Source organism: Solea senegalensis, linkage group LG5, assembly GCF_019176455.1.
Source record: "Solea senegalensis isolate Sse05_10M linkage group LG5, IFAPA_SoseM_1, whole genome shotgun sequence".
NCBI classification, from domain to species: Eukaryota; Metazoa; Chordata; class Actinopteri; order Pleuronectiformes; family Soleidae; genus Solea; species Solea senegalensis.
In genome coordinates this window covers 10,379,737-10,392,442 of record NC_058025.1, presented here as the reverse complement: position 1 = coordinate 10,392,442, position 12,706 = coordinate 10,379,737, and the positions used below count along the sequence as shown (strand labels likewise).

At 39.1% G+C, this 12,706-nt stretch overlaps 2 protein-coding genes across 2 annotated transcripts; one reads left to right on the top strand and one right to left on the bottom strand.

The window, feature by feature from the left end:
* Nucleotides 1-1,587: 1,587 nt before the first annotated feature.
* On the bottom strand, nt 1,588-9,051 carry LOC122769215 (kinesin-like protein KIF24). The gene is made up of 15 exons (XM_044025582.1): nt 8,930-9,051; nt 7,636-7,746; nt 6,731-7,552; nt 6,077-6,239; nt 5,813-5,910; nt 5,292-5,504; nt 5,105-5,192; nt 4,695-4,816; nt 4,434-4,539; nt 4,273-4,344; nt 4,040-4,149; nt 2,616-3,880; nt 2,469-2,532; nt 2,204-2,297; nt 1,588-2,097 (listed from the first exon to the last, which is right to left on the bottom strand). Exons 2-15 carry the CDS (start codon nt 7,692-7,694, stop codon nt 1,969-1,971), a joined length of 3,405 nt encoding a protein of 1,134 aa, XP_043881517.1. The 5' UTR covers nt 7,695-7,746; nt 8,930-9,051; the 3' UTR covers nt 1,588-1,968.
* Nucleotides 9,052-9,985: 934 nt separating this feature from the next.
* Nucleotides 9,986-12,381, top strand: LOC122769388 (Rieske domain-containing protein-like). The gene is made up of 4 exons (XM_044025900.1): nt 9,986-10,100; nt 10,758-10,985; nt 11,561-11,595; nt 11,929-12,381. The coding sequence occupies exons 2-4, from the start codon at nt 10,766-10,768 to the stop codon at nt 12,214-12,216; spliced, it is 543 nt and encodes a 180-aa protein (XP_043881835.1). The 5' UTR covers nt 9,986-10,100; nt 10,758-10,765; the 3' UTR covers nt 12,217-12,381.
* Nucleotides 12,382-12,706: the final 325 nt, after the last annotated feature.

Sequence of the window (12,706 nt, the reverse complement as noted above, 5' to 3'; positions counted from 1 at the left end):
TTTTGGAATCAAGAAGAACTCATAGAACTTGTTATGGTTCAGTGTGATTAATATGAGGCAGATAGGATAAAGACTTAGGGAAATAAACGCGCAATTGGACCTTATAGACATTTTACGGAAAATCATATTTCGTTATCTATCTGGCCAGAATATAGGTGATAAAGGTATAGTTTTTTTGTCTTTCCTTTTTTGGCTTGCTGTCTTGATCCATACTTACTATTTGGTGGCAGTAATGCACCATAAGGTTGTTTGCAAACCGCCAATAAACACAAGAAAAATAATATATATTTGAAATAATTATAATTCATTCTCATGTATAATGACACAATTCTGTATAGTACAAGAACATGTGTAGTAAAATTGTTGCAATACATCCACAGTGGCCATGTGCCCTATAAAGACATCACATAATATCCAGTGTTATTTGCATAGGGGCCCCAATAAAATATCAGGATAAATAACATAACCCATGGAATATGATTGAGGGGCCTTTTAAGATATATAGCATATCGTCACACTGTTAAAATAATTGCATAAGTCATTTTTTGTCAAAATTGTTTTTTCAGATCATGTGATTTTACCCCTTTAAGATAATGTCCCATGGCAAGTGTGTGACGGTAAGTGTGTGACGGGGAGAAGTTTTTAGTGTTTCCTGAAAAAATGAGTTAGGTGATTATTTTAACAGGGTGACGATATGATAACCAGTGTTATGTGACTTCAGGGCCCCTGAGCTCTTGGGCCCCTCGTTCAATAGTCCATCGCTTGGTAACACTAAAATGTGATTTGTTATCCTCCAGCTTTGAACAGCTCCGAGTCTCTCTGTTACGGTTCCTACTACCCACGCAGCAGCTTTTATGCCCAGACAGACACCGCAGCAACCATGTCTGCATGGCTTGAGGAAAATGGGAAAACTATATAATACCTGCAATATACATCTTATTGTCCTAAAACTCAGTCAGATCACAAGATGAACAGGTCCACCAAATTTGTTGAGTTTTTCTGCACTAAAAAAGTGCACTAAATGAGTGAAAGAAAGAAAACGATGATGATGATGATGATGGAAAAAAAGAATAACCAGAGCAGATACAACAACACATGCTATCCCTGTTTTAAAATAAATACTTCACAACACATGGCATATCTGATCAGAAGGTAAGTTTAGTTCAGTTTAAAAATGTTAGGGCTCTTTCAAAAATTACAAATATCAAATTCTTCACAAAAAATGAATACACACCTGTATGATTGCTTTACAATCATGTACATTTTTGGGAGCTTATTTGTAAGACCGACCTCACTCAAACACGTCATGGTCCAGATAGAGCTTGCCGTTTTTAGATGTCAAGGTTATGTCACAAAATACACCAAAATATTGCTTTTGTTTTCAAAGACCAAGAACTATGAAAGTCTAGTCAACCAAGACTAGTCTTCCCAAAGCTTAAATGAAAAGTATCATACATCCAAAGCATAATATTACATTACATGTCATTTAGCAGACGCTTTTATCCAAAGCGACTTACAATGGAATTGAGTACAATCAGCCAGGGGTGGAGTCAAACTTGCGACCATTGCGTCCATGATGTCTTTCGCACACAGGGCACTGGTCTTAACCACTGAGCCACTCCACCCCCAACAAACCTAATTTGCAAATACCAGTAATACAGGTTTACACAGTTGTGTGACATGCCAACAAACAAATCAGTTCCGTGAGATAAAAAAAAAATCACACATGCACTCACAAACATACCCAGTGATATTTTTCTATTGTTCAGTGAGCTTCAAAGTCTCTTGAACATAGGTAACACGATTTAAAAACAAACAAAAAAACACTTCTAATATGCATAGCAAGGTCCTCAATGCCCATAGTGTATTAATGTCATAATAGTCTTGAATAACCAGCATTTTTTCAGCGTGTTAATATTCCTGCTCATTAACATTGTTAATTCAAGTAATCTGATGATCATGATATCTTCAGTAGTTGTGTGCTTGGTCAGAATGACTGCGCTTCAAATATGGCTTCAGCTGAGCTCTCATGTTGTGGAAACAACGGGCCTTCCTTTCCATGATCTCTTCCAGCTTTTGGACATATTCTCCAAATGTCTTTAAGGCAGAGAGACAACAAGTGAGGGTCAACAAATGTGTGATAAAAACAATAAAAACTGGTGGAGAACATAGAAATGTGTATAGGGTTAAGATTTATTCTGACCATATTGGGTTGCTGGCACAGAAGTGTCCCCTCTGTATGACATAGATCTTTCATCTCCTCAAACTGCTCCCAGTGGGCCTGGACAACACGGCACCTGAAGTTGGGTTGGTTGTAAAAGAGATATTTTAATTATAATATTGACTACTATGTTGTCAATGTGCCATTGCCCTGAAATACACAGCAAGTTCACTACATCTGTATCATTACCTCAACATGTATGCAAACTACATTTTCTATATCTCTTCACAATTGTGTGAATCCTTACTGTGCACAATCCATGTCCTTCGAGGGAGACAACTTTACATCAGGCACAGGAGGTTCTGGCCAACCTGAATTAACAAAAAAAAACAAAAAAAAACAATCACATTTGTAAACACGAGCTGTTACATACTCTCAGCAAACTCACACTTACCTCTTTGACAGTGTTCATGTGTGGAACAACACATGTCTTTTCCTCCATCAGAGCGCTTAACAGCACTCACAGGGTCAGAGGTGTGAGGGCAGTGGGTCTTTGCTTTGAGCAGCTGCAGAAGGGACCGAGGAATGTCTTCAACTTCATCCTCTAAAACTTTACCCACCAACTCTTTTTTCACTTCTCTGCCGTTTTCGGCCCGTCCATTCTCAAGCAGACCGAGTGACAGGTTATTGTGTTTCCCTTGGAGGAATGAGGGCGTGGCAACTTGTTGGTCCACTTGAAGCAAAGACATGCTGAGGGGGTCCACGCTGTAGCGTAGATAATCTGCATAGGTCTCATTTTGAGGTAAAACAGATACATTGGTTTTGACCTCTGGGTGGCCGTGTGCCTGAGAATATGCTGGATTTTCAGAAGGTTTCCTTGGAGGTTTAGCTGATCTTTTAGCTCGAATCCGTGTGATGCAAGGAGAGGGAGGTTGTGTGGTTGATGGGGAGATTGAAAAGTGTTTGCCCAGAGAGCTTGAAATGCACCTGGTATGTTTTGATTCAGGAGAAAGGTTGTTAGGGCTCATTTCCCAGGCTTGAGAGAGAGGTCGTTTTGCTGGAACTTGCTTATGGGTTGACTGAAAATGAGACGGGCCTCCTTCACCGTCATTAATCCACACTCCATCAGCCATGTCCTCGGTGAAACTCAATTCTTCCTCACCCTCTGCAGCCATGTCTTCAGACTGATAGCCGTTTGACATTTGTGCTGCTACGTTAGCTGTCATTGTACCTGAGACCCTGTCGGCGCGCTGTCTCTCTGTTTCTCTTTGAGGTAAATATCTTCGTACATCATATAGGAGATTCTGCTCATTTCTATTCTGTGCCAGTTCCAGGCCTGCTCTGGTGTTCTGGTCATTACCAGAGTGACTGTTAATTCCTCTATCCCTCCCATTATCTCTTCTTCTACCTTTTCTTTCACCTGCTTTCTCCCTCCTATTATTCTTATCACCCACCCAGACATTAACTGGTGTAATACGTTCAAGTCCAGTCTCGCTTCCGCCCGCTGCACTTGTTTCTTCTCCCCATCTGCTGTTCTTGGGCGTGAAGCAAAGATTTGTGTCCTCTGCGGACGACCTTGTATGAGGTGTGGTGGGACTAAAATCTTCTCTTTGTGTTACCAACTTCTGCTTTTTGGGTGGGATTTCCTTTCGGGTGTTGACTGGTATTTTCACCACATTTCCTCCTCTCAGGCATTCCTGTTTTGTCAACTCTTTCACACTATGAAACATAAAGCAGATGTAACATCTTGAGGTGTAGTCACACTACAGCTCTGAATACAAGTCATTCAATAAATAGATCCATAGATGTTCCAGCAACTAATATGCAATACCTCTCCCACTACATCCCCTCAATACACACATACACACAAACACTTACCGATCAGCATATCTCAGTGTATTAAGTGTGTGTTCGGTCGCTAAATGACAAGGTGAAATGTTGGCAATCATGCATGTCAGAGAGTCACCAATAAATGAGTCTTTTAAAACCTAGAATGAGAAGAATGAAAACCACCATGAAAATAATAGACATTTTGTATTTTGATCAAGCACACTTGATAAAAAAAACAAACTTAAAACGGACATGTGAAAATGTCCTTAATTTCTCACTACCTGTGTAAGTTTGCTTTGTCTGAAAGGTATGTGCTGTTTCTTTTGATCGAGAGTCCGGATACATTCTTTGAGCTGAAAAACAAACAAAAAGAACTTCATCATACCTTTGATTTATATGTGTGATCTCAGAGTGTATGAACATGTGTGCCCGCAGAGCTTACAGCCAACAGGCTCTGGTTTATCTCAGCGCCCTCGATACGACTCTGTCTGTTTGGATCTTTGGTGTCGGATGCCCTCTCACTTCCTGCAAGGTCCACAAACCAAATTCTACAGGCACACAGACACATGTCTTGAGTCAATCATGTTATATGAGTGCCAATGGGTTTTTTTGTCAAAACCCTTTTAAGTCAAAACTATTACAAAGACTGCATGTCATGGAGTTGTTAAGATATCAATAAAGCCCATTGAGCGCTGGGACTCACCTGCCAGCTGACTGGAGGTTTTCACCTTTGAGCTGAATTTCAAGCAAGGCATGAGACCGAGAAGAAAGTGCATTTACTCCATTCGTCCCCTGCTTGCGTTCCTTAATGCCCTGTGAAATCACCTTTTTTAGGGGCAATGGGATAATGAGGAGACAAGGGAGAGAGAATGAGAGAGATTGAGGTTTTTAAAGAGGGTGAAGTAGCCACTGTATCAAATTTGCTGGTGCATTGGTGAGGATGTGTAAGAAATAAGACAATGCAAGCAAAGTTTGATTCTACAGAATCATTCATAATAATCAGTTAAAACAAAATTTTCTATCCTCTGCCATGGTGAGTTGGAGTGTGAATCACAGCAGCAACTCTGGAATGTGCTGTTTGCATATGAGAGCATGTATTTTAAAGAGATAAACCTCCAGCAGTGAGTCGGCCGACTCCACCCTGACAGTCCGCAATCCGGCAATTTGAACCGCTTTCTTTCTGTCCTCCCTCGCGAACAACCTACAGACAGATGAGCAGAGGGAGAGGAAACAAGATATAAAACACATACAAAACCAACAAACTACTTTCAACATGTCCTTCTAACAAACGCACACACACCTTTTCCTGTGGTCCAACAGGTCATACAGGTGGCCACAGTAAATCTCAAAGAAACTGACATACGCCTGATTTTGCACATGAGAGGTGGACAAGTGTGTAAAGATGTCCCGGACTGCAAGTTCATACAATCCAGGCTTCCCTGTGGCTGAGCCCAACATGGTGTGAGTCTTCCCCGCACCTGTCTGGCCATATGCAAAGCAAGTGGCCTCGCCTCTGTGGACATACACAAGACAAATAAGGATAGAGGACACACAGATTCACATAAGCATATAGCTGAAATTATCACAGGCATTCTTCATATTCAAACCCTAAAACTGACTTCATTATATTTGAATTGAAAGGAATGTGGGTGAGCTTTCACTTTGGTGCCAATTAATATTCTCTAAGAAGCTTTGTAGCTTGTCAACATGCCTTTTTTTTTAGCAAATTTATGTCTGACTTTTACATTTCAGGAAGAACAAATCATTGTTTCTATGCTGCAAGGGCACCAACAATTTTTGTCACCGTGTATATATACCTACCCACTGAGCATGTGCTGCACCAGAGGATATGCTGTTCTCTGATACACTTCCTCATTGGAACTCTCTTCTCCAAATACCTGGTTAAAGAAGAACCTGTGCTGCAGAGGCCAAAGTAAGAGTAAAGTAAATATCCAGTTGTATAAATCAAGCAATTCATCTCATTACAGTTTCACATTCTATGCGTGAGACACTGCAATTAGTGTCTTTAATCACAGTGATAATATAGAACAAAAACACAATTTCAGACAAAACAATAACATCTACCTGCAGTATGTATTGTGTGAGATCCAAAGCTACTTTGGTTTCATTGATGACAACACACTCTCTGTCTGAAGTCGTCACAGCATCTGCTTCACCTCTCCTGCTCTCTGCACACGTCAGAGGTCTTTTCCTCACGCACACACAAATCCGCTGCTCTCCTTGCCTCCTGTGCACACACCCACACACATAAATTGGTTTGCACAGATATTCTCCTTTTGACAATTCATTGACTTCAATTAATTTGGACAGCATAACCAACACGTTATCCCTAATCATAACCAGTTAATACCTAACCACTATTCAAATCTTAGCCCTTAACTTAACCAGTTTCTCAGAAATTAGATTCTGCCACATAAGGACCAGGTTATGGTCTCCATGGGGACTGCTGGTCTTGACAAGGTCTGAGTTTATGCCAGAAAGGGTCATAAAGCAATGACAAATACAAACACACACACACACACATAGGATTAAGGATGATAGTGTCCAAGATGCTCAGACACTTTGTAAACTATATAATATAAGGAAAAACATTCCATGAGTAAAATAAGTTTTAAAATGTGTGGACACTATTGTTACTAATCTCTAAATATCCTTCATATTCACTAACTGTACTTATACCTGGAAGCAGTTATGGCAATACAAACCACTGCCACTCACCTTTTGTTCAGAGCAGGAGTGGAACTCCGTGGTAGTCCGTAGTTGTAGCCAGGTGTTCTCTTTGATTCATAAATGGGTGGTGAATTAGTCATGGATCCAGAATCCCCGTTACTGCTAATTTCTGTGAGAACTTTATCCTTCTTAGAGATGCTTTTAGGGTCTTTGAGCCCAGGTGGTTTGCCGTTAGACCTCTTTGACACCACTGTTGCAGGCCTGGGTTTTTGTTGGTAGACTGACGCACACTTTGGTGACCTGATCACCAAAGATCTGGCGCATGAGTTGTCCTTGGTGTCTCCTCCTGTGAGATGATTAGATGGGTGACTATAGTATTCTGTAATGTGGTTGTCTCTCCCAGGTGTGGCTGAGCCTTTGCCATGGACTGACATGGCATTAACATTATGGCCAGTGTAGACAGGAGCAGAGTGTACGGGACGAGAAGGCAGCCTCTGATGATGATCGGTGCTTCTGTGGCTGAGATCAGGCCGTCTGCGAAGGCATGATGGTCTGTCAAATGTGGCTGCATTCTGCCTATTCACGACAAAGTCCCTCTCATTCTCAGCATCATCGATATCATCATCATGACCCACGCAGCCGTCATTAGTAAAACAACCATTTACTACAGCAAAGCCTTTAGCACCAGCATTTTCAATGTAATCATCACCGTCTTCGTCCTCATATTCAAGAGAGTCGAGAGTTTTGACCATTTGGATCAGATTGAACAGTCGAGTCCTTTCCTCCATAGTGCGGATTCCTAGGATGGGAAAGTCCTCCATGGTGAGTGCAGAAAGGTGGGCAACACAACGAATTCCTATTGACGTAAACCTGACAAGACAGCAGACAGAATATTAGTCAGAGAGACAACAACATGTGCTGGATGTTCTCTTTGTGTGAGTGTGAGTTCTTACCTGGCATAGTGATGCTGTAGCCCGAAAGCACTGAGACACTCATTCAGGTAAATTTTCATTTTTTTTCCCCCGTTCTTCCTCTTTGTTGTAATTTTATTTACTCAATTTAACCTGTGAATGGCAGTCATGTGGGTTTAATAAACTGGTCACAAAAAGTAAATGTATATACATAGAGTCGCTGTACAACTGTAATTCTATGACAATGGGATAAACATGAATGGAAAATAACAAAATAAACTACAGCATTCACACTACATGAGCTCCACACTGCAGCCGCACCACTTAACACACTGTACATTTGAATGGGAATGGGCAAAGCATAGGTCATGATATGGTATGATAGTGAAATTTGACACTTGCTTTAGTAAGAAGCCAGGACAGCACAGTGCAGTCATGTCACACATTTCTGTATCATAGCAAATATGATAAATATAGATCGCAGAGCCAAGCAACTCAACTGGAATAGCCATGCCATATGAAGCCCTCTTCATATGCATGCATTAGGTGAGAGGGCTGTTAACTGTACATATGAAACAATGAAATGTTCTAGATCATCTGATTCAGAGTGAATTGCATTTTATTCAAGCTGAGTCAGAGGTTCTCAAATTTGTGTCAGCCAAGGAACACCGAAAAAGAAAACAAAACAATTCCAGGGACCGTGTTAGGAGAATTATAGACAGGGTAGTTGAAATAAAATAAAACAAAGTAATTCCACAAAACAAAATAAAGAAAATACAAGTTTAAGTAAGTATACAATTAAAAAAATCTAATATATCCAATGGTGAACAGTAACGTACTGAAATTACTGTTAATGTGGTCAAACTATGCTCTTTGCAAAGGCTTTTACGGTAAAAACTCTGCAAACCAATGAATCAAGCTGATTTATAAGGATGCCGACATCCGGTTTTCAAAATACAAACACCGATTTAAAAGCGCTAATGTGTGACGTTTAACGGTTGAGTAGAATTGCCTGATTTGCAGTATGCTAGTAGCCATAGAGGAGCCATAAGAGAATTCCCTTAATACACTTTCTCAAATTTCAGTTATTAGGCCTCTGAAACATATAGCTGAGGATGTTCGTTATTCTTTCCATTCAAATATGTGCTTTCAAACGTGTACATAGAAGTAAAGCGCTCTCAGTGTTTTATTTCAAAAACCGGATGTCAATATCCTTACAAACCAGCTTGCTTCATTGTTTCGAAAGCTTTTTACCGTAAAAGCCTTTTGGAGTTAAAAAATTCAACGTTTTTCTAACCGCTTTTCTAACACAGGCAACAAGAAACATAAAACTTACCAGATTCACACCAGACAGAGTTTATGCCACATTTCATCTCAGCGAGGTGACTCAAGAGACATGTATCCATGAATATTTGAGAGCTGCATGAGTTGTGCTACTATCTCCATGTCCCCAGAGAGAGAGGACGTTTGAAATTTCCTGCTGTCAATGAACGCAACACCTGTTTGACCAGGTGGTGGAGCCACTACACACACAGAAACATTTGCCTTCATTATTCATCACAAATTCTTTACAGCGCTTCCAAATCTTTGATGACTTTCATGTCTGTCTATCATGTCTATCTACCAAAGCTCGATCTTTCTCATCTATCACAAAGTTGCAAGAAAGATATAATAAAATATTTGTAGTTATCAGTGGGAAAAGTTAAACCGATACCATCCACGTCATTGTGTTATTTTTTATGATTATCATCAACAGAAGATGCATGTCTATATCTGTATTGGTAGCCTATGTGTGGATGCATGTATCTATGTATTCATATTCATCTGTTTATTATTTATTTACGGATATATTTATAGTTTACTGTTTGGCTGGTTATATCGGCTAATAATAATAATTATTACAACTGCAATGGGGATAAGGTTGGGTCATCCTAGTCCATGAACATGTAACAGAAATAAAATAAAATTTAACAAAAAGGAGCACAAAGGAGCAAGGCTAGAATTATATAAGCAGAGAATTAGACTGCGATGTGTACAGTCTTTTGGCCTTATTATTGTTTTTATGCATTATATTTAATAGCATGAAATAATTAGTAACGTTGTGCATTAAGGCTGTGGGTTTCTTAAATACTGTGAAAACTGTAATGTAGCAGAGTCAGATACTTTAGAATCCACTCTATGATATGATATTATTGAAGGTAAACTGAGGTATATTGTCTGTTTTCAGAGATGATTAATCGTGAACATCAGACCACAACACAGTAACATGAGAACTTGGGGGAAAAGATGTATCCTTTCATGAACGTAAAGCAGAAAAGGGGTTACAAATATTCCCACTCCAGTTCAGTAGATGGCGGTAACGTGCCACTAGGATTGACAACAACGCCACCAAGCAATGAAGAATACGTGCTACGGCGGCTGAGAAGGGACACGGACAAACAAAAAATAAACATCACATCGTGTGGCTATTTGGAAATGAGCAAAATCATGAAACGCCAAGTAAAGAGGTGGGTAAATAAATACATGAATAAAACAACACAACACAACACAACACAAAGTCTATAATAGTGACACGAGAGAGAACGAGAGCTAGCATTAATGCTATGCTAAGGCCTTCCATCTCAGACAATACAATCGTCTGCAAATGTACCATAATAATACTGATAGTCTATTTATTTATTTATAGCTGTACTATGAATATTCTACACCATAACAGCACATAAATGGAAATTTGGGCACTGTATTTGGGAATTCTCTTAATGTGTGTGTGTTTTCTTGGGGATTATATTTGATGTAACACACAGCCTTTATATTTCTTCCAGAAACAGAAATGAATGCCTCATTATGTATTTTTCTTCACTCAGTTCCTCATGTGCCAGACTATATAGAGTACAGGTGACATGATGGTGAAAGAAGAGGAAATACACAAAATTAATTAAGAAAAATTGACAGCTGAATTGATAATGAAAATAATCACTTGTTGCAGCACTTGTGGACTAAATGAGACTAGGTCTTACAGGGTCACAAGATTGCCCTTTGCATTAGGCTTTTGGTCTTTTTATTTTCTTAAGTCCAACAGGTTTGCATAAAATCACTATTCTTTATAAATTTACCAACTGTAAATTAATCATGCATAAAATGACTTCTAAACCTGTTGTTTGAAGGGACCAACATGTTCTCTAAAGAGGAGACATCGCCGACTTCATCACCTCCCTCCTCCCCTTCATTACCTCCCTCCCACCCTTCAACACCTCCTTGTGAGTCACACTTCATTGGGAGGAAAGAGGACATAGTGAAGGCAGGGCGCGTGACCAAGCTGGTGAATGGATGCAGAGATGTATTGGTCTTGTACCACGAGGGACAGCTTCATGCTCTGGACATGCGCTGCTACCGTAAGCTCTGTGTGTGCTTGTATGTGCTTTGTATTGACGTGAGGACCATTAACATATAAACCATAGGAAGTGAGGACAATTTGGCTGGTACTCAGATCTTTAACTTTAAGACTTAGTTTTAGAATATAACTAGAGCTGCAACTAATGATTATTTTCATAACTGATTAATCTTTTGATCGTTTGGTCCATAAAATATCAGAAATTCTTAAAAAATGTTGATCTGTGTTCGTAAAACCTGGAAATGATGACATTCTCAAATGTCTTGTTTTTTCCACAAACCAAAATGATTGACTCTTAATGATTTCTTTGTTATCCAGAGCAAAGAAATTAAGAACATTTTCACATTCAAGAAACTTAAACAATCGGAAATCTTATTTTAATCATGAAATAAGCTTCAAACGATTAATTGATTTCCATTAATTGATTTTCAAAATAGTTGTCGATTAATTTAGTAATTGATTAATAATTGATTCATCGTTTCAGCTCTAGATATAACACAGTATGAAATGTGGAATTTTCTAACTAGTTAAGTGAAAGTTACTTGAAGTCTAATCTATATAATAACATTTGTTCAGATTCAGGTGGTGCATTACAGCATGGAGACATTGAGGTCAGTATCCTCCTGCTCTTTACTTTTTTATTCTATTTTGTGTTTTATCTGTATCTATAACTTTTTAATTTTTTAAAATCATTTTATTTGTTTTCACATCTTCTCTTTTTTATTTATTCTTGTGAGGGTCTTTGTGAATTTAATTCCTGTGTAATGGGTTCTACTAATCAAATGTATCACTATTGTTATTATTTACTGTATTATGCACAAACAAATCTACAAAAATGACAAATGCAGGGAGAGGCAGAAAGTTAATTGAAAGTTATTTGAAGCCTCAAATAAAACTATATTAATATTAAGGTATCTCTGTCTAATCACAATTGTCACCATTAGGAGTTCAATGGGCGACTGTGCATCGTGTGTCCGTGGCACAAGTACAAGATCACACTAGCAGAAGGGGAAGGGCTTTATCAAGCTGTGGATGATCCGACTGCTAAACCACTGAGAACTCACTGGTGCTCCAAGGGAGTCAAACAGAGGATTCACAACGTCACAGAAGTTAACGGCGATGTATATGTAACACTGAATGACTCCATCAAGGTCATTGAGTCAGATGTCTACCAGACTGAGAAATACAGGACAACCTCACTGGTCCGACCAAAATTTAAACCCAGGAAATAGCCACATAATCAAGGATTTATTGATCATACAATCAAATGTATTGTGTTTTGTTGAGGAGGATGTTCAGGATGTGTATTGTTTCAAAATGGTTTGTTGTATAAAGTTCAGAGAGCATAGTAATACAGCACACGATGATCACATCAGTAAATATGTCATTTTTGGGTATTTTCTTTTGCTTAATTCATTTATTTCCTACCGATTTATCCTCAACATGAGGGTCATTACATAGGGCGAAAGACTATCTTCATTTTGGTTTTGGTTCAAATTAACAGGTGGCATGTTGTACAGTAACTGCTGAATTTCCTCCAATATGGGATTTTCCTGCTTTTCAGGAATTCAATTCTGAATAGAATCTTTTTTAGTTTTCCAAACTACTTTCCTTTAAAGGCCCTGTGCAACCACATGTGTATTTTAGTCACAGTCACTGTGTAGAACTCTGTGACTGTGTACAGTGGCTAAGTACAAGTATGAGGCAGTATACATGAGTGCT